The 27,729-nt window shown below is 38.2% G+C and overlaps 1 protein-coding gene and 2 long non-coding RNA genes across 3 annotated transcripts; 2 read left to right on the plus strand and 1 right to left on the minus strand.

Moving 5' to 3' along the window:
- Positions 1-254: 254 nt before the first annotated feature.
- Positions 255-26,774, minus strand: grin1a (glutamate receptor, ionotropic, N-methyl D-aspartate 1a). The gene is made up of 22 exons (XM_079585681.1): positions 26,036-26,774; positions 23,076-23,210; positions 21,630-21,806; positions 18,470-18,532; positions 17,604-17,701; positions 16,000-16,121; positions 14,059-14,233; positions 13,660-13,804; positions 13,304-13,390; positions 13,035-13,183; positions 12,016-12,142; positions 11,747-11,911; positions 11,431-11,549; positions 10,878-10,990; positions 10,624-10,772; positions 10,390-10,547; positions 9,778-9,939; positions 9,419-9,528; positions 8,943-9,088; positions 6,391-6,417; positions 5,848-5,958; positions 255-2,219 (listed from the first exon to the last, which is right to left on the minus strand). The coding sequence occupies exons 1-22, from the start codon at positions 26,282-26,284 to the stop codon at positions 2,151-2,153; spliced, it is 2,856 nt and encodes a 951-aa protein (XP_079441807.1). The 5' UTR covers positions 26,285-26,774; the 3' UTR covers positions 255-2,150.
- Positions 2,227-9,063, plus strand: LOC306984379. Its single transcript, XR_013794529.1, has 4 exons — positions 2,227-6,332; positions 7,894-8,068; positions 8,599-8,717; positions 8,927-9,063. It is a non-coding gene; the product is annotated as an uncharacterized lncRNA (long non-coding RNA).
- On the plus strand, positions 10,676-17,867 carry LOC306984378. The gene is made up of 7 exons (XR_013794528.1): positions 10,676-10,783; positions 10,893-10,936; positions 13,774-13,830; positions 14,086-14,338; positions 14,441-14,539; positions 14,656-14,761; positions 17,530-17,867. It is a non-coding gene; the product is annotated as an uncharacterized lncRNA (long non-coding RNA).
- Positions 26,775-27,729: the final 955 nt, after the last annotated feature.

The raw sequence follows: 27,729 nt of genomic DNA on the forward strand, positions 1-27,729 counted from the left end.
ATATATATATATATATATATATATATATATATATATATAACATTAATGGATATATATATATATAACATTAATGGATATATATATATATAACATTAATGGATATATATATATATATATATACATAAAACATTAATGTATATATATATATGTATATATATATATGTACAACATTAATGGATATGGATATTTCTTGACTTAATATAACATTACACACATTGTGCTCACAAAATTGAGAAGACAATTAGGCTAGTTGTGGTCTGGAACTGACATGGCACAAATTTATTGGCACAGAAATGTTATTTCTAAATATTTTTGTCAAAATGCAAACATTATGTGTTCGTTTGAAGAAATATCTAAAATGAACTGAAACATATATGTAGCATTTATTTAAGTAAGATATGCACAGGATATGTGTGTTTATATGTGTGATGTAATTTATCTTATTTTGATTGTGTGTCATTTACAGTGTGACAGTTTCTCATAAAAACACTTCCTTATCAACATTTTCAAATGACAATCTAGCAGTCCAGGCAACATGAGCTGAATTCAAATTTCACATGCCCTGAAATCAGGTATAATTGTTCCTCTAGTGAACAAACCACATTCATTGACTCAAGCAATGAGAAAAACATACGGTGCATATACACCTGTCAGTTTAAAAAGGCTAAACCCTAAAGTAGTAGAAGTCAACAGTTAGTAAACAGAGGATATCTGTGGTATGTAGAAGAATTTGACATAGTTAGAAACAAATCTGTCTAAATCTCTTGATATGAAAACTAGAAAATGAGTGTTTTGTTCAAATCAAACAGCTGACAGTTACATATAACATACTTCACATTCTCAAATGTGCATTTTCATATCAAGTACGAGTATTACAATCAACATTTGGCAAATTGCATAAATTCCATATGCATATAGATTCCGACAGATTCACATTAAAGTGCTAGGTAAGTGATCTCTCTTACAGGGGAGTTTCCACAGGTCATGTAAGTACACATTTACAGTAATCTGTCCTTATTTGTACAGCTTTTGTTTTGTTGGTGTTTCTCAACTCCAGAACTTGGGAACGGGCCAGTTTTACCATCTAACCAATAGGTGTATACGAAACTGCAGCACCAGCGTTGAAAATAAAGGGGCACACTTGGGGTTTTCTCATGTAAAAGATCTCCGGGGTTGTCTGTGGGGATGACACACAGAGATGATTTTGCATGAGATAACAAGTGCTAGTTGGATGAAAAAACTCGGCCCCTTGATGCACCCTTCAGACTGAAGTTGAGAACGACTGCGTAAGAACTTTAAAGAGGAAGAACTGTTGAGTTTGAAGGAGAGTTTGCATGTGCAATTGGTCACATCTTCAATCTAAAATTTTAATTATATCTCTTTTCTGTGATATGTGGAGGGGTATACAAAATATTTCTGTTGTCCGTAATCCTTGAGGGACAAATTTGCATGCATTTTACATGCAGAGGAATGATGGGATTAATATGAAAGACAATGATATTTGATTTGCTTGATTGGCTGACATTTTGCTTTATAGATTATAGACAAAGAATAAAAAACAATGAACAGAATGCAAGTAAAACAATAAAAAAAATGTAAAGAAGATAAATAGTCATATGTATATGATGAATATAATTAATCTTATACGTACTACAGATAGTTAATTCATTAAATAGCGGCCTTAGAATCGGCCTTGCGACATGAAAAGTTTTGCTCTTTGTTCTAAATTATACTGTACAATACTTAAACCACCAAATCAACATAGGAATAATCACTAATACTAATAAGAAATATTTCTACATAATCATAAAGAATTTATACAGAAGAAGTTCTGGTGGATGGAATGATGATGATAGTGTATACTAAGTTTAGCTTCAAGCGGAATGTGTTTATGTGTTTATATGGTCTGTGTGTTGGCAGCGTTCCAGTGCATTGCAGTGTCATGCCGTTCCTTTCAGTCCACCATCAAGTTCCGACAGGTCCCATTGGATCTCCATAAAGGTGAAGTGGCTCAGTAGTTCTCGTTCGTGATGGATCCATTGTGCAAAACCTAGAGGAGTGGTACTGCAACGCTCCTCTCTAGTTCCATTTTGTTTTTCTCTAAAGAATGAACATGTCTTTATGTTAAACTCTCCCTCTCTCTCTCTGCCTCACACCACCGTGCTGACAGACGGGTCGGACAAGTTGAGTTGGCCCGTAATGTCTGTGGGTGGGAATTGCTGTAGAAAGAGAGAGAAGGTAGAAAACACACAGGATAGAGAGCATTAGTGCGACTGTTACCTTTCATTTTCACCAAAATCTCAGAAAGATATTTCTTTCTTCACCCCTAAGGCAGCACGTAGCATGCAAATCAGAAACAAGGACTCAATTATTGAATGCTTCAGATGTCTTCATAATGCATTTTGCTCAAGTTTGCCTTTAGGCCAGGACTTGAAAACATTTTAAAGGCTATGTTTTGCAATTGAACGCAACACTTAAATATTCTATAACCATCCAAGGAGGTTTATACAAATTTTAAACAATGTGGGGGAAGTGTTCTTCTAGCTATCCTGCTGCCTTAGGAGGTTTTTATAATAATATTCAAAGAAGAGGAAGCAGGTTCTCTGCTGTGAGATGTTTTTCATGTCACCTAATAACCTTTGTGTTTATTTATATCTGGGTCAAAAGTCAAAATGTATTTGGTCACTTGCGATATACTTAGTTAAATATATATGAATGGCATTGCATTACATAATGTAATATAAACCAACTGACATCTGCAAAGCAGTGGTGTCAACCAATGACCTTTGCCAAGCTATTTTTACAATTGCTTTTAACCCAGTTGGCTCAATGTGTGGATTTATAGTATCAGTTCCCCTCACGTTCAAAGTGACGGCCTAGCAGAGTAAACAAACACAGTTGTAGTTTATCTGTACATAGTTGGTTCAATTGTTGACAACCAGGAATTGTCCAAATACTTTTTGTCTTCATTTCGAACAGTTACATTTGTTTTTATTTATAATTTATAACCTAAAAAAGCTAAATGTTTAGGAATAATTACCATGTGCCTTATTTTCTTGTCTAATGCAATGACATTTATACATATTTAAATTTGGCCTAAATGTCTAAATACTTTTTGAGCCACAGTATATTTATATCTATAATATATTTAATTCTCATTCAGTTGCAGTTCCTGTTTCCTCATCTCAAGCTTAGATGTGTTAGAAGGGCAACAAGCTGTTTTCTCACATGGGCATCTGCAGTGCCGGGTTGGCAAAACACTCAAAGACATGCAGGTGCCCAGTCAGAAGGCAATTTCCACAACAAAAAATTATTGTTTTTGCTTTCAATTTCCATTTTTGTAAGCTATAAAATGTCTCTCAGTGAGGCTTGCCATGTTGCAACTGCAAGGACATTTTGATTAAGCAAAGTGTTTTGATCTGACCGTATTATGTAATTCTTATTTATTTTTTATTCTGTTCCTTGCTGTGGCAAACTGTGAAACTGAGGCACAGAGAGCTTTTTTTGGCTAAGATGTAAGTGACACACTTTTTGCAGTCGGTTAATAAAGACTGACTAAATGTGATGTAAATATAATATGTACATACCTAAGGAATACATTTACAAAAGAAATGCATATATTGATGGAAAAGCAGCAGCGAAGACTTTCAGATTGCTATACATTTAAAAAAATAACAAATTGTTCTGCAAAAACCAAGGACACATGCAATGTTTGGATGTAAGTTTTTTAAATAAACAGTTATGCATAATAATTATGCATTTAAAATGTACCTTACTAATTATAGCATGTGTCCTCTTTTATAGCTTACTGTTTTTTATTGCTATGGCATTGCCAATAATTAAGCATATAAGCTCAAAATATGATGCAACAATTCTAAAAGCTAAAGCTTAAGGCAAAGGTTCTCATTCTCAAAATCATCATTGTCGTATTGCAGAATAGATGTATTCAGCAATACTTCTGATGACACCGGGAGGCTTTTTCATTTTTTTTTTCTTCCTTGGTGTTGCATAAAGAATGCCCTTAGCACGCCTTAGAGAGAATGAGAGAGTTCTTGTTATGTTCACTCAAAAGGCTTGCTGTCGGCACTTCCAAATCAAGCCCACAGTGCCCCCTGGTGAGAGACAGTGAATCAGCAAAATAGACAAAAAAAGTGTGTGTATCATCACTACCACAAATAAATGCAACTACTTCTACTAAGGCAACCAAAACACAGTCTCTAATTCTACGACAGATATATTGCATGCTTGCAGAGGAAGAGAGAGGCTGTGTAGCATGTACATCATGTGGGGGACGTCGACAGTTATATATCCATATACATCCACTTATATAGAAAGAGAGGCGACACTGATATCAAAAAATAAAAGGATGAATTAAACACTGTGGATGGTTACTCTGTTTTTCTCTTTTCACCTGGATTGCTGTGCCTTCTCTTCACCGTTCACCACCCCACCCCACTTTCCCCATTCTCTTAAACATTTAAAAGGGGAAAAAATGTAACATAATTCCAAAACAAAATGTGAGAAAAATTGCAATTTAGTGCTAAAGAAAAAAACTAACAGAAAATAGATTTTGTCTTGTATTTAGTATAAATACCTATTCATAGTATATGGATCCATTGTGTCTGGAAAGGTTTAACCATGGCAGCGCATTCATTTGATCTATTTATTATTTTAAGTTATTTAACAAATTGTAATATGAATTATTATGCACTAATTAAATTAGTTTTGTGGTTTGTATATAACTATATTCCAAATCTTCTAAAGCCACACAATTTTGTGTGAGGATCAGACTGAAATTTGAGCCATTATTCGCTGAAAGTTTTTCATAGCTCTCAAATTGAACTCACGCGTATTCAAACTGGGCTTTTATGTCATTGATATCAAATGATATTAGGTTAGCATGTCTTGTGACTTATTTATAAGACTTGGAATATAGCACATACATATTTTTTTATCCTTTTTAAAGCTGCTATTATTGAATGGAGAAAAGCATCTTAGACATTCCTCTAAACATCTCCTTTTGTGATCCATGGAAGAAAGAAAATCATACAGATTTGGTAAAATGTGAGGGTGAGTAAATGGTGACAGAATCTTCATTTTAAATTCTCATTCCTTGAAATAAACGTTGTTTGAACCTTAAACAAAACAGTTGTACAAAAGAAAATCATTGTTAATTGATGATTCCAAACTCTGAAAGGGAAGTTCCGCTGTAAAAAAAAAAAACGTTATTCCGCATGGCATCGGTTGCTCTGATCAAACACCACAACACCAAAGCATGCCGTCGGGGGAAACAAACATTGCAAGATTTGACTGTTCATGATATCAATCACGTCAGGCAGGTTTGCGGACGAGAAACACAAATACGCACAACATCCCACCAAAAAGAGGCACACACGTCCACCCGCACTAACACACGCTTCCACATCCAGAGGTTGCAAAAGGGAGAGAAGCAGCCCAGAAACATCAGGAATTGTGCAGCGCCCCCTCCTCTTGGAACAGCTCTTAGGTTAGAACTTTTTTCCTGATTCTGACATCATTGTGTTCTAAAAACCTTTCAGCTTAACTTTTAAGGATGGCTATGCTCTTAAATCCTAACTGACAGATGGGGTCTGAATGGTGACTCGATGACTGACTGACAGACACGTGGCCGTGGCCGAGATGCCAGGAATGGAGGAATAACCAGAGAGAAATGCGGCTCTCTTGGTTTCAGACATGACATGTCATTTAAGACAGAAGAAAGTAGATACAGAGAGAGGAGCGGAAGAATAGGACGAGAGAAAGACAGACGCAGAAAGAGGAAGAGAGACCGGTCGAGTAAAAAGAGATGCCATTCCTTAACCTCCTTACCGTGTCTTTGGAGGACCTACGTCTCTTGATGCTGGAGGCCAGGTTGGTACTGATGGACCTAAAAGAGGGTTTCGTTTTTGGCTCGCTGTCTGCTCTACCACTTTTCCTATCCTAAAATAAATATATGTAGAACAATTATTCATGTTCTCTGGCTGGTTTTCAACTGGCAAAACCACATCCCTTAATTCCCCGTTGATAAACTATTTTAAACCCAACAATCTATAAATATGAATGGAAGTCAGACTTGTTTGACATAAAGAGAATTGGTAGAATGCAACAGATTTGGTTGCAAAGAGTGGCAGGAATTTCAAATTCTCAATTAATCTTCCTTGGCATCTGTTTTGTGCTGTTTCATAAATAATTGCAGTTAACACGTTATAGTTTTAGGCACAGAAGAAGATTAGGACCTTTTTGACCCTTCCCTCCCACCGTCCAACAAAGGTGCCCCACACGGCTACTCTCTGGCCTCTACAAATGGTACTAAGGTAATGCACAAGACTGGGTGTGTTTGTGTAAGAAAAGGTCGAATTAAGGTATTCTTACATCCTGAGTCTCTACAGAGGAAGAGGGCTGCATTGGGGAGGAAAAAAGAAAAATAAATAAATATTTATCCACTTGCTTTAAAGATCACATGACTTTAAGATCCATAAGCAAAAGCAGAAGGCAGCAAAATGAGCTTGCTGAGGAAATAATGACATCAAAGCCAAGCAGTCTGTAATATCACAAAACAAAACAACACTCTTATAGGGAAGTACAGCAACCAATAAAATGCCAATAGAGCACAGGATATGAAATAATACTGATCAATACATGAATACTTATAAGAACCCTCTTTTAGCGTTATACTTTTTGTAGGGTATAACGTAAATTCACACCACACATAAGGGACGTACTGCATCAGGTTAGAGTTGGGATAAGCGCGGTGTGAATTTCATTTAGACTCATGCAGAGGGCAGTAGGAGCAAGGGTATGGATAAAGTAAGCAAAATGTGGACAAGCATACAGTTGACGTTGGCTGATGGAAGACTCTCAGGATCATCTTCACCTTTGTTTTGGCCCTTTAAAATGAAAATCATACAATCCCTGCTACCAATTGAAAATCTCCCACTTTGGGACTTACCACTATGTCTTTGCGGTCTAAGAACAACTTTGCGAAACGCACTGTTGTGTTTCCTGCATCAATTTTATGCTTTTCACAAAAAACAAACAAAGAAAGAAGATGCAAAAAGCCCCATTTGGCTGTTGTCAGAGCACTGTCTGTGCATTAGCATGCTGGACCAATGTAGACCATCGGCACAGTGAGACACATAACTGGCTGCAAGCCTCGACATAGTATCTCATGAGAGCACATTCACGCTTCATTTAGTTTAGCATCGTCCTTTTTTCAGTGTTTCCTTTTTGTTTTCTCATTTTCCTGAAGGCAGTGCACTTCTGAATGCGCTCTGCTCCAAGAGACAACCATTAACCATTGAATTGTGGGCAGCATGTTTTTGACATTTCTGTGCTTTTAAGATGACAACAGAACAGCCCAGTGGACAAAACTACAAATTGGGCAGGTTATTCAGAAGTGCAGTGCGTGTTACAAGACACTGTAGGTGCAGTACACAGAAGTGCAAATGGGGTATTTGGATTTAAACATTCATATTGAAGTACACACACAAAAGATTTATAACATTTACACACGCAAGCTCTCAAAGATCTCAATCTCCTTCAAAACGTTGTGTAAATTCCTATGCAGAAAGGAATAGCTAACAAAACCATTCTAATACACCTCTGTGAATGATCCATACAAACTAACTTTAGTGATTGCTTAACCCTTCACTTTTATCAGGCATAGATCATCTAGACTCCAAATGTAAAGTTTTTTTTTTGTCCTCAATAGTTCACTAGACCTTTCTGCATAAGAGCCTACATGCATGTACAGTACATACAGAGACGATATACGTGTGAGGCCGATGACAGACATTGATAGTAAATTGACCTGTTTACAAAGACAAGAGACTGTGATCTTACCTTTCACTGCCACTACTGTTTATTCTATTGCAGCAGTTCTGACCTTTTGTCACTCTGAATAAAGAAGCAGCTTGAGGCTCTCACAGCCTCAATGTATTTCTGCCCAGCCCTTGTCCCACTGGCCCACCCCTCACCAAATATCACAGTCTCACTGGGAAGACCTCCCAGGACTTCCCACTAGAAGACATTGGCATCAAAGGACACACAGGTGAGCAAGAGTTTTTGACTGGACTGTGTTAGACTATAGCATGGATTTGTGCTGGATAAGGCTTTTGAAATATTGGCTTCTATAATATGTTTTATGTCATAACTCTTGCACTGTTTTTAATGGTATAGGCTGGGACATCTTGCTAATGATGACAATTAGTGCTCTGTCCTGTTTTCTTAATAGCGGTCTTTTCTCTTTAGTATAGCTTAATGACGTACGCTAGTAGTATACTTAATCAACATTACATTTTTAATATTGTAAACATAAATTTTGTAGTCTACATTATCTTCAGGGATTTTTATTTCATCTAACCTTAATAGGCAACGTGGTTTAAAGCATTTAAGTGGTTCATGCCATGAAAGCAGCTTCATATTTTAATGAACTAAGCATATCAGCAATTTTTAATATACTAATTCGCGTAGCAAGGATGACGTGGCAACGAATCAGCTGGTTTTACATACTAAAGATGGAGTCCCAGCCGCACCAACAGCTTGACTCCCTGAACACTCCTTATTGTCCTGTTGGCACAGATAAGAAGAAGGAGGCTGATTGAACCAGAGCAGCCTAGACAATCTTAGACCAGCCATGAAAATGGGAAAGAGGGAAGTTTTTCTTTGTTGGCCCTTTTAGAAGCCTATGAACACGCAATGTAAGTAAGATCGTCCACCTTTGGTCACGACACCAAACAGTGCAATCATAGATCTGTTTAACAGTGCAACCAAGATTTGTTTTTTGCAAAGTTATGTATGAAATACTTGTGAACTAAAAGCCCTAGTACAAAAAGTAGTTCTTATGTAAAAGTCTGTTGGGAGGTCATTCCCTCATGTTCACCCTTCTTTTTTACCGCTTGTGTTGTAGGAGAGAGCTGCCTTACCTGTAGGTTCTTCCTCCAAACGTTGACGGCCGCAAAGGCTAGCTGCATCTGCTTCCTGCGAGCGTCTTTATGGCGCTTGTATGCAATTTCGATAAAGATGAGGAAGATCCCTGCTGCAATGCCCCCAGCAACTAGCATGAAGACACCTGTGAATGAGAGGGATGAAGGAGACTGTCAGTCGATTAATGGAGACACATTACTCTTCGAATCAACCCATAGAGGAGCTGGAGGGGATGGAGCCTCTGTGTGATGGAATCCTACATTTATTGCCCATATATTTAGGGCCTGCTGCTGAAAACCATTCAAAATGGATGGATGTTAAAGGTAATGAGTTTTTTGCAAATGTGAACACCAACATAGGTGAGCATAAAACAACAACTAAAAGTATTGGACAAAAAAAGGCCCCAATACATTACCTACTATACCTTTTTTGTCCAATCTCTTTTAGGTTTCTCTGTACCTTAAATGGACCATACCTGCCATATTCTCAAAGGTGAGTGTGGCTGGGGCATTGCTCCTTGAGTCACACTCCTGGTATCTCACCCAGGTTTTATCTAGGTCCTCCATGAAGCCATTCTCATGGGAACTGCAAGGGGTGGTGGAGAGCAGGAAGAGAAGTTCTAAAGTTAAAACGTTGCTTTTGGGAGAAAGTACCGATAAATCCCACAAAGTAATCACTACCACAAACATTTATATGTTCAAGCACACAGAATACAGAGCAGGGATGCCAGAGGGGAAATACACAGAGAGAGATGATTAAGTGTACAATGATGAGAGTTTATACAACATAAAACTATACAGAAGCATATAATATGCTGCTTCGGCTGGGACAGACCTGAGAATAGCCAGGGACACATTCTGTTTCCAGGGGCTGTCCTTGCGCATGCCTATGCCAAAGCCCGAACGGAAAAACAGCTCTCCCGTGGTCACCAGGTCGCACTTCTGCGAGGCTTCAAACTCCAGCACCGCAGAGTCCCAGATGAAAGCATGCAGCTTGCTGTGGGGGCAGGGGGAAGGGAGGAGGACGGGAAGGGTGGGGGGTTACAGTGCAACAGTACAGTGAGAAACAACACACTCATGGCAAACGCCCCCACCCACCCCTCTTGTGCGACTTGTGTTACCAGAAAACTAGACTGCAACCTCATAGGCAAATGAAATCCAATGCCAGACGAGTGGAGCTTTGTCCCCCATTGGATTCCCTCAATGACGTTTTTTGCTGAAAACCTGAAAAAGTTGTTCTTTAGCTTATTGTTAATATATGTTATGTGTGGCACATAGCCGGGCCTCTTGTGCGAAGGGATATGGGCCAGGGTCACAGGTTAGTGCAGCAAGTTCTGGCACTGATTTATATACCTGAGACCTACAGGCCCAGGACCCTCAAGACCGTGTGACTTGATTGACTGACCGTGAGGCCAGACCTGCTGGTGTCTACCCAGCAGGTACTCACTTGTCCCGAACAGCCTGGATGGCTTCAGCGGCGCTCTCATAGTTGTGCTTCTCCATGTGGCGGTACATTGTGCTCAGCTCAACTTGTCGCCGGAAGTAAATATCCACCGAACTCTGCTTCACTGTGGCATAGATGAACTTGTCTGATGGGTTCCTTAGCTGGAAAAAATGCAAACTCACTGTACACATCTTAGAAAGCTTTACTTTGGCACTTCAAGTGCTTAGAGAAACATACCCTTGGGTCATTGATGCCGGTGATGCGCTCCTCAGGCCGGTCCAACACTAGGAAGGCAGCCAGGTTGGCAGTATAAGATGCTACTATAATCATAGCAAAGCCAGCCCACACCATTCCCAAAATTCTTGCTGAAAAGCTTCGTGGGGCACCTGGACAACATGTAAGTAGTCAAACATATGTCAAATAAAAATGTAAAATAAAATTGATTTGTTTAATTGAACATGACCAGAAGCAAAGTTTGACTTTCACAACACCTTCTCCGATTCCAGAGTTCAACAAGACGCCCCAGGAAAACCACATAGCTGAAGATAAGGTGAGGGCATCCTCTTCTTCTTCTTCGCTGTTTACTTTAAACCTTCCAAATGGGCTGGAAAAACCAGGTGAAACAGTGAACATGATCAGAAAGAAAATAGGTAAAATAATCCATAAGTAGCCTTGAACCAAATTGTCCAGTATCCCAATGAGAACCAATTTCTGGTTTCTGGTTTCTGGTTCACTTAGCACATAGAGAGAATTATAAAAGCCGTGGAAGCAAAGTAAAGAGACAGAGAGAGGACAGGAAAAGACAGAAAGAGAGGGAAAAGAGAACAGGCTCACAGAGTGCAGCCACTCAACCTCCTGAACGTGTTCAGCACTCTCATGTACTGTTGAGACATCCTGAAACAAAGGTGCTACATGATCCCAATGAGTGAAACAAACTACCTAAAAAGACAGAACAAACAATACACACTCACACACACACACAAAGCACCCTATGAACACCCATGGAACAGCTAGCAACACTCTCGACCCAATGTCTTGTTGTACCTGAACCGGTCTAGTAGGTAAAGCATCACCGCCACCACATGTACCGATAGACCCACCAGTAGCCACAATGTGCTCTGAAATGGCTGCATGAACGAGTCCAGTGTACTACGAGGAATTTCCTGAAACACACATTGCATGGCCACTTAGATACATTTAGCACATTCCATTCACTCAATACCTGCTCTGGTAGGTACCAGCAGGACTAACAAGACTAGCAAGTGGTGACTAGCAATGCTGCTATTTTCAACAGTGTTATACTGACAATCTGTAATGAAAACATAGATAGAGTGTGGTAGTTTGAGTAGTTTAATCGTACCTTTTTCACAAGGATAGTCAGTCCCTGGTATTTGAAAGGCTTGGAGAATTCTATGTACTGGGCTCGTTCGTTGTTGATTGTCAAGGGAGCAACAATCATATCAGCAAGGCCACCCAGGAGCTCACCCATCATGCCGTTCCATTCCTTCTTGTTACTGTTATTTACCTATGCCACCGAATGATATATAGAAAGCAAAATTATTCATTGTGTGAATTTTTCATATGATAATCAGGTTGCTTATTCTTGACAAAATAGGAAAGTATACTTACTCTTTCCTGTGTTCCAAATTTTCCATCTGCCACCAGGTGTACTTCATAGGTGAAGTTCATTGTCATTGCCAATTTAATTAGAAGGTCAACGCAAAATCCGTAGCAACATTGGGGAACAATTGGGCGTCCTGTAACCAAACCAGAAAAAGTGAAATTTCATTCCATCTGACAGTTACATGAGGGAAATCTATATTTTGAAAGCCCACTCACTCACTCCCACCACTCCACTCACCCCAATGCACTCATTTATTCAGAGATTGTCTTTCTCTTTTAGATAGCAGTGCTCTCAACTGTTAGACAGCATTGAGGTCTGATCAATTCTATTTCCAAACACAGCTTTCGCTCTGCTACTCAGCCAGTCATAGATTGTTTTGCAATTACAACCGAATAAAACATTAACAAGCTTTGCAAATTATTATTTTTTAAATTCATCTATGGTACTGGCTGAATTAAAGTGAAGTAGCCGCAACTCTTGTGGTCAGAATTACTCAATAGCCAGATGGGAGCATCAGCATCTAAAAGAAGTACAATCCTTCCATACTGACTTTCACACTTTACCTGTAGCTTATCTAGGCTGCAACACAAGGCATACCCACAGCTTTCACTATACGCAAAGCAGAATGCTACGATGGAAGCCCAAGCGACACACAAACATAGTTTGCAAACATCCAGCACATGCACACACATTTTGCATCAAGCTGAAATAGTCACTCACACACACACACACACACTCACACACACACACACTCACACACACACACTCACACACACACACACACACACACACACACACACACACACACACACACACACACACACACACACACACACACACACACACACACACACACACAAAAAATCGGCTTTAAAACAGACTTCCACACAAACTCACATGCCCAGTCAAGTCACACTTGCTACATTCATACATATATAAATACCTGCTGCATATATATGTATGTATGTACAGTATGTATCTCCAGACGGCGGATGTAGAAAAGCACAGTGACAATATAAACGTCCCTGATGGGTTACCTGGGATGGTCTCATTTGGTCCAGTGCAGATCACCTTTTTAATTAAGACTCCATTAGGTGTGTACTCTTCCTTGCAGGTCCCTTCCAGCGTAGTTGGCTTCACATACACAAAGGGTTCCTGATGAATGGTCACTATCTGCAAAAGATAGATGCGATTTTGTTCAGTTTTCCTATATGAAACATATATCAAGCATTCAGGTAATTTTCTGATTCATGGTCCTAATTTCTTTAGGATGAAAAAAAGTGAACTCCGTACCTTTAATCGAGTAGACATCTGGAATCCTCTCGGTCTCTCTGTTTCACCTCCAGGCCAAATGATCTTCCTCTGCTTATTCATCACCACCTAATGAAGATAGTTATAGTTGATAATTATCAGGTTTATAGTTATATTCATAATCTTTGTTCAATCCTCATATTTGCCTATATAGATTCCAAAAGTGCCCTTACAGAGTTGGCTTTGAATTCAATTCAGGAAATACTTAGTGCTGGCTTGAAACTCTGTATTTTTAAAAATTAATTTTTTTATTTTTGTATGTCTCACAGGAACTAATGCATGATTCAGGACCCATGTCATGAAATTATAAATTAAACACTGTGAAAGAAGATTTGTACTTGTGTTCCATTGTAAATGCCGACTTGAATCAGTCTGCTCTTCTGGTAGTTGAGAATGCTGTAATGAGCGTATTTTCTGTCTCCGTCGTCATTGAATTCAACGCGTCCTGTTAGGCCCTCTGGGTACTTAGAAGACATCAATACCCTGTGGAGTGCAGCCAGAATTGACATGTGAGTAACTTTTTGTATATGGATGTGATGCATGAAAAATTGCATAGATGAAATATCATGTGATGTGACAGCGCATTAGATCGCATTGAACATCTGCCTGTGGTTGTCAAAACCCATCAAAGAATGAGGCGGACGCCCCCTCAAGCCGGACATAGAGGAAAATAAAAACAAATCGTAGAAAATCGAATAAACAGGTCAGCTGCATGCATGATCTTTAGTAGAACTGACCTTTTAAAGAGTGGCCCGGTTTTCCAGATGTTGGTATTGCCCACGCAGCCCCTTGGAGGTTCTGTGATGTTCTCTTTCTCAAAGAGCTCTTGGATTGACTGGGCTACGACGGCAACGGCATCGCTGATGTGTGCCGACTCATTCTTGCCGTTGATGAGCTGGAGGCCAATCAGCCCTATGTGTTGACATCAAAAATGAAGCTGTGAGCGGTTCACCCTTGACATTTATGAACCCTTTCCAATGCAAAAAACCCATAGGGTCGCCCTTTGAGCCAGCATGGGTAAATGACTCTCAAATCAGATGTCAAATCATGTTTTGTCAAAAAAAATTCCACTGGTAGATTAGAGTCAGCATGTAAAATGAATAGTTTTGTCCTTCACAGGTATGTTACTTGAGACATTTTGCCCAAAATGCAAGCTTTGACCCTTGAGGTTGGATTTACTGAACTAAGCCCACTAGCGCCACCTACTCCCAAACGGTGGTAAGTCCTGTCCAATTAGTGAGACACTAACACACAGTGATTTATGAAATATATCAAAATTAAGGTATACTTCATATATAAATCCAACTTCAGCTGAGTTTTTGTTGTTGGAGCAGGGTTTGAAAGATCCAGTTCTGTAAGAGATCTCCAAAAGTTTACTGTGAAGACTCAACAAGTGTTTAGGTGTGGACAAAGACAAGAAAAACACTGCCAGGGTAAAAGGTGAGCAAGTGTATTGGGAGAAACAACGACAGTAGTGTGAACTGGTGCTCTTCGTGTGGTGGTCAAAAATTACAGATATTTTTTTATTTAAATAAATGAATGTACTATACTTAAGTTTGAAAAAAAATGTATATAAAATATTATACATTTTATTGTAATACATTTTATTTATGCTGTAGTTATTATCCATTTGTTCACTTTTTATTCCGACTTAAACTGTCATAAATCTTGGATGTTTTGGAGAACAGACTTAAGTTTGGTCTTTTTAAAGACGACACATGGCAGATTATTGTTGAAGTGAAAAGAGTTTTAAAAAGTGAACTTAAAAAAGTTATAGAATTTTACATTTATTGTTATGAAAAATGCACAAAAATACTATTTTAAATTTTTCTATGAAATATACATATATTTTCTCAATCACATTTACTCTAAAACTGTAAGAATCAAAACCATCAACCCAAGCCAATCATGTATGGCTTGGGTTGATATCTCAAAAAAATTGGTTTGGGCGCAATACCACTAGGTTCCACTAGATGAAATTCGTTTTCCATACATTTTGGGTATTTTTGACCGCAAGGAGTAAATGTGTGACTATTTATTTCAGGACAATTTAACCTTTTCGAATCACATCTATGATTTTTTGGTGTTCACTAGCAAATGCCGAAACCTTTACCAAGTTTCGTACCATTCCAATAAAGTTAAAATGTCAGAAGAGCACCAGAGGGTTAAAAAAACATTTCTTGTGCAGTGCCTGGGACATAAAAGGCCATTTATAGCTTACCAATACCAGAAACACATCAAAGGGAGGGTTGGAAAAACACCCTTTATAAATTCACGAAAGCCAGACTATTAATATAATAAACATGATAAAACCACACATTTTAATTTTCAGCAAAAACAAACAAACAAAAAAAATACTTAATGACAATAACATCCTTTTGGTAACTTCCTAAATAAACCTCTAGAGGTCAACATGAGTACATGGAGTACAATTGTAATTAATCTTGCCAGTGAACCAGAGAACGCAACCGTTATGGTGTAAACTAGTGACTCGTTTAAAACCTTTAAACACATAAAGTGCTTAAATGTTTAAACGGTTAATTTATATACAAACACACGTACACAAACTAACATTCACAACTCGCTTCATCAATAAAACCTCAAAGTTAAAAGAACAAAATGGCTTCTTTTCCTCTGCTTCTGTCTCAGTGATACTGAGGTGTGTGTACAGTACGTACCATCAGGGGCCTCGCTCAAAGCTTTACCGGACATCTCACGCTCCCCGACCAGCCATACATAGCCTGAGCCTATCATGTTCAGGATGCGCGCTGTTTTGTACACGGCGGCTGCATCTTCCTCACTAAAGGCAGATAGACAGGTTTACAACCGCTGACAGAAATATGAGAAGCTCACTGAAGTATGAAATTGCTTTGTAAACCCATTGTTTTGACTTTCCAGTATTATTTATTTCAAAGTTTTCGAAGGCCTACCCTGCTGAAAAGACCAGCTGGGTAGAACTGTTTTAGTGCTGGTCTTGCTGGTGGGCCAGCATAGCAAACCTGTGCCCCTGCAAAACCTGTCGCCGACATGGATTTTCTGATAAAGTCTTAGTTAAGCTTAGGTTCATAACAAGTCAAGCTCAAAAGCATTTGTGGCATGTTGATTTGAAAAAATCAAGGATAGATTGAGACACAGACAATGGAAGTAAATGGGCCAATTTGTTAGTAGGCTACTCCTCCTAATTTTATAAAAGCACTTACTTGTACATGAACTCATTAAATATTGTGTAGGCATATTATTTGAGCCATAAGCCATTTTTTATGGCCATTTAAGGGTTTTAGGCAATATATTCTCATGGCAAAAAAAGCAGTGTTATTTTAGTATTATTTACTGTATATACAGGTTAAACTCGAAATTTTTTAATTTGGATATGCAAAAGTTCATTTCTTTCAGTAATTCAACTTAAAAGGTGAAACTAATATATTATATAGACTCATTACATGCAAAGTGAGATATTTCAAGCCTTTATTTGTTAGAATTTTTTATTATGGCTTACAGCTTATGAAAAACCTTTTCACAATATTCTAATTTTGAATTTGGGGTTTTCAGCTGTAAGCCATAATCATAAAAACTATAACAAATAAAGGCTTGAAATATCTCCCTTTGCGTGTAATGAGTCTATATAATATATTAGTTTCACCTTTTAAGTTGAATTACTGAAAGAAATTAACTTTTGCACCCTATTCAAATTTTTGCACCTGTACATTATAGTTTTTATTAATACTTTGAATTAGCTTTTATTTTTGGTTTCAGTTTTCATATTCATTTTTATTTCATTTCATTTTAATTCAGCTTTTTATTTATTTCCAGTTAGTATAATTTCAGTGTTTCAACTTAAGCCTATTTCAGTTAGTTGCCATTTCTAATTTTCATTTAGTTTTTCATCTCATATTTATATTTATATTTTCTTTCAGCATTATTTCAATGAACAAAACTGTTTTTAATAGTTTTAGTTCATTATAAACACCCTACAATGAAGTTGTAAAATTGAATAACTTGACACAGAAAGGGTAGAGGTTGAGAAACCATTGGAACGTCCTTTTGTGGTAATAAAGCCACAAATTCTGTACATTTAACTTGTCTTGTATCGAACCTAGAACGTTCCCTCTAGAAACACAAGCAACCAAAACATATGCTGGTCTATTCAGCAGGGTGAAAAGAATAATAAATATGTGGATGACTCATTCTGATTCATTACTCTTTTGCAGGTATATACAGTGAAGAGCGAGCTGCAGAGATTGTGGCGGGCTGCTGAGATAACATCATGCGGTAAACCTCTTACCTGGCTGAGAGAATGATCACTCGAGCCTCCAGCTCTTTGGCCTCCAGGAGCAGAGCAGTTAAGTTAGTCTCTTGGTTGAACTGAAGCACTTTCTCGGCCTGAGATTGGGGTACACAATCAGTCAAAGAGGCTATTTACTTCCATAACTGAACCATGCTGCCTCATTTAGCACTTTTGGTTGGTTTGGTTGTTTTTGTTTTTGTTTTTTTGGGGGGAGGGGGACTGAAAAGGGGGGAAATTATAGAGTTCCAGGAAAACTGCTTCAAAATGAAAAATAAAAGAATAAAAAAGCTTGAAAAACAAAAAAAATTCTGCATTGTCGCATGCAAACTGAGGGTTATCAAGGCTTCAGAGAAAGGACGTGCATGTTAGAGGTTTCGGGGAGTGAGACCGATGCAACCGGAAACTAAAACCAGGTGGAAAGGGGGAGTGACAGGTGAGAGGACGTCATTTCCCCAAAGAAAAAGAGTTGAGAAAAAAAGAGCAACGAGGGGATGCTGCAATAGGAAGTAGAATCTGAGAGAGTGTTGTGTCCCAAACTATCGGATCTCCACAAAGGAATGGGATTGCTTTTTTTTTTTTTTTTTCTGAGACATGCATCATCCTTTTTTTTTTTTTAAAGGAAAAAATGGCAATGAAAGAAGCGGAGCGTTTTAATTTTTTTTAAACGGAAATAATAATCGTTCAAAAGAAATCCATTCTTCATTTAAATCATAAAAAAGGGAAAAGTAACTTCTCAACGTAACAAGAAACACGTGCTACCAAGAGAAGGGCATTTCTGGGTTGGCCGGTGATTGGTTGGGCTGTTTCTAGTAGCTACGTTTAGAGATTTTGGAGGGCGGCGTGCATTGACCATGCAAATATACCTTAGGTCCTCTCTTGTTGTCATAGGACAGTTGGTCTTGGTTTTCATAGTTCCTTTTTTTATTCTGATGAGTAATGTGCACAGAGAAAATATGCAGACACAGAAGAATATTATAAACAGTTGAAAATGGTGGGCAGTAAAGCAACCAACAAATTTTCACTTTTCTGCTCCAAATTTGAATCCCTAACACTGGGACTTGCAAAAAACATCATAGACCGCGTGACAAGACCGTAGACCTAAACCAAGAGATGGCAAAACGCAACAACATTACAAACTTAAGAAACCAAGTGGTCTGTTTCCATCAATCCAGATCGACTGCTTGCAGCAGCGCGTGAATGCCTCCCGAATTATTCATGTGACGTTACTTCAAATTCAATTAAGATGACAGACTACTGTGACGGGGCTGCCAAGTTAACGAACGGCTCAATAATAATGCGGATATTTCTGAGTGCTGTATGATTGCAGAAGCTCACTAAGAGGACCTTTTTCTCCTGCACCATCTTGAGTTCTGCTGTGTTTTTTGAGGGCAGTGGTCTCGGGGGGGAAACCCTGGCTCAAACGGTGCCATTTTGCAGTGATATAAATAAACCTCCCCCTGCATAAACACACAACTCTGCCCGAATGCCGCGATAGGCCCGACGTGCTCTCATGCGATTCGCCGTTCGAGCTTCTGAAATTATGCATGACCTATATGTGTGTCGTGGCATTTGCTCATTATGGCACCTCAAAGGAAATTAGAAAGGTGAATACACAGTGGCCTTTCCTGAGCACCTCTTTAACCAAACTCATGCTGCAGCCATGAACCCCGCTGTGCATCCGCTGGAAATAGCTCTTAATAACTGACACTTGTGTAAACTGATAGTAGGAGGAATATGAAAATGATCCTTGGCGCATAGTGCATAAAAATAGAGTCCGAACTGCATTTGAATATAACAGCAAGCAAAAATAATCTGAAATTTCAGAGTTGTCATGTACGTACATGCAGCAATTGTTTGATATTTCCTGTCATATTATGTATATATCAGACATTCAGATATGTCCGTCTTGCTTTGATCTCTCTATAACTATTAAAAGTGATTATGGTGTGAATATTTTCTTAAAGTCTATGCGAATTGGTGTTGCTTAACCGCTAGCTATTTGGTTATTATCCAGTAACTCAAGCGGCGTAAGTGACATTTCAGAGCAAGTTATTGCATTCTCAATAAAGATTATGATAACAAACTAAATGACCAAAACTACCATGGTATCTGGAGCTACAATTTTGTACATAAATTAGAAAAGAGGTCAGAAGTACGATTAAAAATACACTGTTAGAAAAATTCTACCTTTAGCTTAGTTCCTTGTATCAGTGATACATCATTGTGCTTAATCTATCCCTAAAGGGTGCATATTAATATCAGGTACAAAGGTGTGTCTTTTAATGTATTCTCCCAGGGACAAAGTGTTGTACCACAATTTTTTTTCCCTGAAAGTTTAGAGAGAATGATGTTCTGAATTCTAAAATGGAGTTGCACCTCTAATAAAAAAGAGAGCCTGATTAAAAAAAACACACACATTATACAAGCACCACAAAATGGCTTCCAGGTTAAAGAAACTCTATTCTATAAGTCGGTTCGGAAGGCAATTTAAAACTTCAGTAACAGAGCATAAAAGGCCATATAAAGACTTTTTTTTTTTTTAAAGCATAAAATAAATTTGACATATCTGGAATAATGTTTTCCTGAGAACACTTGGTGGGCTTTTTAATGGTCTTATAAAAATGTAAATTCATTCCAGTGTGTACGGCTTCTCTCGACTGCAGCACACATGAAAAGGACCCACTAAAATGTGACGTGAATTACTGTGATTTTAACTTCAGAAAGCCTTAATCAAACATAATTTAGCATTGCAGTAAATCAAAAAGCAGAAGCTTTTCATGCATGATAAATAGCAATGAGTCATTCCTACTAATGGCTCAACTACAAAATGTGATAAAAACCCTAGGCAAGACAAGGCAAATTGATTTATTTGGCACATCTGTGCTTTAAATTAGCATAAAGAAGAGAAATAAAGACAAATACAAATCAAGTTTAATAATTAACGAACATGAATAAGAAAAGAGTATATTTTAAAAAGTATATTTTAATGCATCTTCCTAATATATATATATATATATATATATATATATATATATATATATATATAATTTATTTTTATTAATATATATATAATATTTGAATAGGTTTCAGGTTGTAGTAAATGGCATTACATTAAAGGTATTTGTTTAAAAGCTGTGGCAGAAACCCCCCGTTTACTGTACATAAGGTCCCAATTGCTTTAAAATGAATAATTATATTTATATTAAATATTTAGCCCATACACATATATTTTACTGCTGATGCATTCTGCCCATATTTAATGTATTTTCTCTAATAGGACACAGAGTAAGCTGGTGACCCCTTGGAAAAAAAAATATGCATGATGCCTCTGATAATAATAATAATAATAATAATAAGAAGAAAAGATAGAAGAAATTCCAATAAAGCAGCTATGTGGTATTTCAACAGTCTTCCAGCACCAGAAACGTCTCTGTGGGAAAGCTCAATTCGCACCATACCTAAATAGTTTCACTGTTAATAATCTCTCGCAGCAATGAGGGCAACAATAATTACCTCAGCGCCGAGCAGGGGGGATGTGGGATGGTGATTTAGCTTTCATCCCCAAGGAAACTGAGCAGAACCTCAAAATTCCCACAATGCACCACTGCATGAAGCAATCAAAGCTTGAACCACCTCATGAGACACTGATGATAAGACTTATATCTGTGGCTCAAGGCTTTGTGTATAAACAAATGGCATAAATATGTAAAGAGTCACTGATGCTTTGCAACGCCCCAGGTTATGGTTTTCATTTTGCTCCTGTTGTGGATAGACACAGGAGTTTTTGACTATGGTCGAAAGCAATATGAAATGAGCAAATAACAAGTCAAATCAGACCACATTAGACATGGCTGACGCTTTTGGTTTTAGAATGTTAGCCAACATTTACAACATGGCATGAGAGATGTGATCACATGACAAAAAAGTAAAACAGTTACGTACATAGAAGACCTTTGCGATTGATACACACACGTCTGCATACAAGCACGCACTGGGAATCCTGGAACTGGGACTGGATCTTACCTTGGTCTCTCTCTCCTCCAGAAGAGTTTCTAGTCTTTTCTGCGCCGCTCGGCCTTCATGGTCGTCACTGACGATTAGAATGATGTGATTCCAGCGGAACTCCCGCATCATGTCAAACCACACATGTGCCTGGTGGGAATACGGGGGTACTGTACGCAGGAACGAGAGATGGATGCTCTGGAAGAAGGATAAAGACATAAGAAGAAAGTTTAAAAATTACATTGTTTTTATTTTAGTAGAATAAGGTTTTTAGAAGAAAAATGTTTGCTGAACTACAGGCCTTTTTTTTAATTATGGCTTCTGAAAGAAGGGTAGAGAGAAAAAGAAAAAAGCTGGTAGACGATGTTTAAGAAATACAGTCTTTTTATTTTAGTGAAATAAAAGGATGCTTCAGGATTTATTTTACTTTTATATATATATATATATTAAAAAACGTCATTTTTAAATGTTGTTTTCTATTTATGAATATTCATCAATAAAATAATACATTTTAAAAACTATGATAATATATTTCAAGATTATTGTGTGAAAACAAACAAAAATTAAATATAGGTTATAAAAGTCACTCGTTTTATTACTATATAACTCACTTCAATAACTCGCTCATGAAGTCGCATACTCTCTAGAGTAGGTGCTTATTTTGAAAAATGAATTACTTTGCGACTGCCAAAAATTATATTTTCTATAGGCCTATAGTATGATGAATGTGTGTATGTAATCCTGACGTAATACATTATCCATGTTGTCATTGTCATGTGACCTCCCAGCGTCAGTTGCGTCGCTTCACTACCATTCATAAATCCTCTCCCTAATGAATAGGCTAGTATATAAGTATATAATTTACTTACCAAAAATAAAATTTGTAAAGTAAAGTGTCCATCGTATGCACACTTCAGAATCTCGCCGGAAGAAGTCGGTCATCCGGATACTTTTTGCAAGACGAGGTCGAGGGACGTGAGGACGGCGCGAGACCGGTGGCGTGATTAATAATAAGTGACACCTGCGACAACCGCTCATTCTAATCACGCCACCGGTCTCGCGCCGTCCTCACGTCCCTCGACCTCGTCCTGCTAGCCACAATACTGTTTTTAGCCGACAGTATAGTAGGGAATTTTGGATGCAGCCAGTGTTATTGTTCTTAAATTAATCAATGTTTTGAAATGAATCTGTTCTGAATCTGAAACTAAGTCATAACGAAAGTCACTTTTCCTGCAGAAAGAGTCACTGAAACCCCCATCACTGATCCACAGAATGGCATGTAAATATCACTTGTGAACAGAATATTCCATTTCAAATCAAGCTGCAATTTTGTCATTTTTAACAGACAAATTAAACTCGTGATAGTTTAAAAAGTGCTTTTCTAAAAACCTAGGTCAAAGTGCCCATAGTTGAATAAACACCCAAAATGATTCATACTGATTTGATTTCTCTCTCAACGCAGCCCACCTTGTCAGAGTAAATGGACATCCTGGTGGTGAGCCCTACAACAGGTATGCGGTAGAACCCCGCGGTGTAGGAGACCGGCGTGGGCGTCAGATGGTCATTAGACTGTGGTGGATGGCTCACCAGGATGGCGTACACCTGCAAACAGGATCACAGAACTGGTTTCAATACAGTGAAGACTGGATCACACAGCGGAGTGATAGGTATGACTCATGGATCTGGGCTCATTCTCTGACTAAATCCATAAATCACTTCACAGTCAGACAGATTGACAATTTGATTGATTGAAGGATCTTTGGTTGGAGCAAGAAAGACAAAGAGGAATTTGCCTATAAAAGGGAGGCTTTGTTCCAATTGTACTAAAGTTATGCACTTCATTCGATTAGTTTTCATCGGCATATACAATGCAATACTGTATTGTCCCCTTAGGGAAATTTGTCTTGGGGTTAGTGTACAGTATGCTGCATTTCCAAATATTTCACCTAAAAAATCCATAAAGTGGAGCAGAATATGTAGATGGGCGTCATGTTGCACAGCTAAAAAAAGCCACTGTTATTGCACAAATAACGGCTGCATAAACCATAAGACCAGCAATGAATGGATGGATAGATAGATAGATAGATAGATAGATAGATAGATAGATAGATAGATAGATAGATAGATAGATAGATAGATAGATAGATAGATAGATAGATAGATAGATAGATGGATAGATGGATAGATAGATGGATGATTCAGTCGTTGTTTTTGTTTTTCAATAAATATGCTGTATTGAGAAGGAAAACCAACGAGAATAAAAGGTTTGGCAACATTATGTATTTCCAGAGAGACCCTCCGGCACTGGCTCCATCTGTCATAGAATGTCTCTTCTTCAGAGTGGGCAGAGACATCAGTGAGCCAAAGGCGATACAGACTGAGCGATACAGCAGTTTCGCATGGAAGAATCTCACACAACCAAATTAATTCAGCAATTATCCTGACATTCCGCTAACAAGCTACACAACCTTACGGCCCCAGATTTGTTGAAGGTATGTACATAATTGAGTGCTGAACACCCATTGGGTTGACCGGGGGAGGTTGGTGTGAATATTAGCGAGAGAATGAGCAAGGCAGAGCAGAACAGGACGGGGAGGGAGGGAGTGATTCATGTTCAGCCCCGTTTTTTTTTTTTTTTTTTGTTCAGTGCAGTATCCAGCCCTGAGATAGACGATAGACTCCTACCTCAGCACATTTGTAATGACATCACCGGCCCAGAGAGCACTTAAAGCAGAACCGGTTAATGTGATTTTTGCGTGCAGGCTTTTAATGAAGCAACGCATCAGGATGAATTACTCCCACGAGTGTGACAGTAGTTATTCAGTAGTGAAAAAAGTCTCTCATTTACACTTCATGTAGGACATTGCTACTGCAGTACTTGAAGGTTTCTCCATTTACACTTCTTAGGCTATAGAATATTATAAAAAAAACTCCAAACTGAATAATCCATCCATCCATATGTATCCATCCATCCTAACCCTAACCTTAACCCTAACCCTGGCCTAACCCTAATCTTTGTATATATCTCAAAAATATTAGAATCTTAGTTTATTCATATTTAACTTTAGTACTCTAAAAAAAATGCTGGGTTGTTTTAACCCAAATCTGTGTCAAATATGGACTAACCCAACCGTTGGGTTAACATTGGGTTTGTCCATATTTGACCCAAATTTGGGTTTAAACAACCCAGCATTTTTTAGAGTGACAGTGTATTTATAGTGAACATTAGCTGTATATCTGAGGCATCCTCCTCAAAGACATCTTTGCAGATACTGATACTATGTTGACCCCTCCACCCCCATCTTTATTTTCATCAAGCACAGTAATACTCTGTGAAAATAGAAACTGCTGGCATTGAAAATCATTGATTTTTCATGCGTCACCTAGTTTATTTTGCAGCTGCTGCCCTAGGGCGATGAGTGTGGAGGGAGATAAGTGTGGTCATCTCACTCATTTCTGACATCAAAGCTCTGTGGGGTCAGCTACAGTACGTTAACCTTTCCTCCCACTGTGGGTCTATTGACCCGTGTGTGTATCATCAACTGGCAGGCTGTCCTGTTTAGACGTCTAAACGAGTTATGCGGCTTCAATCTACTGCCACAATCCAAAACAAGTTTCAACTGCCCAGGCAATTCTCCACAGGTCAATGCCTACACTGTGAAAATGTTTTGTTTACTAACCTAAATTTTTTTGGTAACATCTGAATTTACAGGTTTTATTCAAGTCAAAAAATATTATTGAATATGACTTTATCAACGGTCCTACATTAGGTTACACTTTAAGACATTTTAGTTATTTTAAGGGTCAAAATATGTAGAAATGGATCTATGGATGATATCAACTGATATTTTCAGCAATTTTTTCTAAAATGACAAAACACCCCTCAATATATGTTGTAGAAAATGTTTGTCTAAAAATATATAAAAAGTTTTTTTCCATCTAACCCAAAAATGCGCTTCATGTGGTAACATTTCAATTAATTTAATTTAAATAAAAGTCAAAATATGATTTAATATATCAACTGCTTTATATAATTATATATGTTATGTAATTATATAAGTTATATTATATAATGATCAATCATTTTTAGCGGTCAGATGCTATAATTTTTTTATTGCTCGTTTTACAGTGCAGTAATTGCTTAGAAATTATTAATTGGCATCAGTATGTTTGAAGCTCTTTCTAATGCACATATTTGCATATTTAATGCTACACTTTTCAATAACTAAAAAATGCTACTTGTAATGGATAATATCACCTATTTTCAAAACACTGTCTTATGAAAGCTAAATAAATTAATTCACTCTGAAGGGTGCATATTGCATGTACATGTTTACCCCTCAGGCAACATTTACAGTCATGTCATTTGAGACTAAAACTTGCCACATGGATGTTCCACAGTGCAACGATGTTGCTAAAAATCCCACCTGACTGGAAATAAGATCCTCACACACAGACAGCGCCATCTGAATCGCATTGGCTTTGTGAGTGACAGAGATTGCGGTCAACTTGAATTTTTCCCTTCCGTACACCTGGTTCGCCTGGGTGACCGCATCCTTGAACACCTGCTCGTATCTCTTCTGGCTCAGAACGGCCCCGATGTTCACAATCTTGGGCTCGCAGCCGCCCCGCACGCAGGAGCAGGAGAACAACGCAGCCAGCAGCAGCAGACGCATCGTGTGGAGGGCCAGAAGAGCGCACGGAGAGCCCCAGTATCCTCCCCTATTATCGCTGCCGGAGGCTCGTGTGGGGGCTATTCGGTTGAGGAGATTGGAAGCAATGTCCAGTGTGGCAATTTTTAGAATCCCAGTTGCGAAATGCACACACACTGCGGCGATGTGTTCATGGTGCCCAGTTCATTTAGGCGATGGCATCTGAGAGACCGGCATTCACTGCAGCCTTTTTCTAAATTCCCCCTTGAAGTCGGGCTGCAGACAGGCAGAGCAAGAAAGTCACATACTGCACGAAGCCTGGCAGCCGAATTCAGTGATGCGTCTCGTATCGTCCTTCTCTTCTCTTTGCGCGTCGGCTGCTGTTGTTCTGCAGCGGAGCTGTCCTTGGTGCTGACAGCTGTGCGCGCACTTTTACGCGCGCCCCCGCACCTCGCGTTGGCGTTGTGCTCGAATTAAAACGCTTCGATGTCACAAACAGCCCATGCGTGAAATTAAAAAAGAGGGAGAATTGTTTTTTCCATTTGGAGTAAATAGGAATTGTGTGTTTTCATAACAGCATAAACGGGTATAAAAAACATGTGGTTTTTGACAGTCTCGCGTCGACCATTTATCAATATAGTCCGGTGTTTCTAACCCACCGATAGCTTTCTGACCATTTACTTTTCAATTTAATGGATCTAATAAGAGTTACTGCTGTATCTTACAAATAGTTGTCAACTGTTGATTTACAGTGAACGCTTTTCATTATGTTTTTTGCCCCCTCTGATAGATCAAATGATGCATGTAAAACATCTAATTGATATAGAGATCATATTTGGTACATATAATAAAGGGTCTATTATAATTGTAAATTGCTTTCATATAAATAATGGTCACTCATATGTGGAAAAAAACAGAGGCCCACTGGTTTATTCACATTTGGATATTTCAAATGACATTGAATTAAACAAATTAAAAAACTATAAATCTGTTCTTGGATTACTGGATTATACTTTATTGTTTGCTACTTTTAATTGGGTGCAATTGAGCAACTGTTATGTGACCATCAATGATTTTTGTTTTATTGGGCTATCCAGGAAAATACATGTGCTCCCTTAGAACATGTGGAATTAAATGGGTTAAAAACTATATATAAGGGGTTCGGGCATGGTCAAACTGAGATATTTCTTATATTATTTATCAAAACACTGTTTAAGACAAAAAAAGTATATTTAGAAGAGAGGCCCAGATATAAAAATGCTCAGCAAAGAAACCTCTCACCAAGAACGCATTTTTAATTATGAGTGTATTAGTATCTTTAAAGCACACACATAGATGATTGTTTAAAGGTCCTCCTTGACTTTTTGGCTCCTATATTTTTAGATTCTACCATAGACTCCCACCCACAAAAAAGACTGATTTAAGATGGCTAAATGTTACCACCAATGCTCAGAGATGTATTTTAGATC

Source organism: Phoxinus phoxinus (assembly GCF_949152265.1).
Source record: "Phoxinus phoxinus genome assembly, chromosome: 17".
NCBI lineage: Eukaryota > Metazoa > Chordata > Actinopteri > Cypriniformes > Leuciscidae > Phoxinus > Phoxinus phoxinus.

Excerpts from the sequence above, each read along its gene's own strand:
- grin1a (XM_079585681.1), bottom strand. The coding sequence starts at position 26,284 with ATGCGTCTGCTGCTGCTGGCTGCGTTGTTCTCCTGCTCCTGCGTGCGG. Across the intron at positions 21,807-23,075 it reads TGTCCATTTACTCTGACAAG|AGCATCCATCTCTCGTTCCT; the intron begins GTGGGCTGCGTT and ends TCCTTCTTCCAG. Across the intron at positions 6,418-8,942 it reads TTTGGAGGAAGAACCTACAG|CCCTCTTCCTCTGTAGAGAC; the intron begins GTAAGGCAGCTC and ends TCCCCAATGCAG.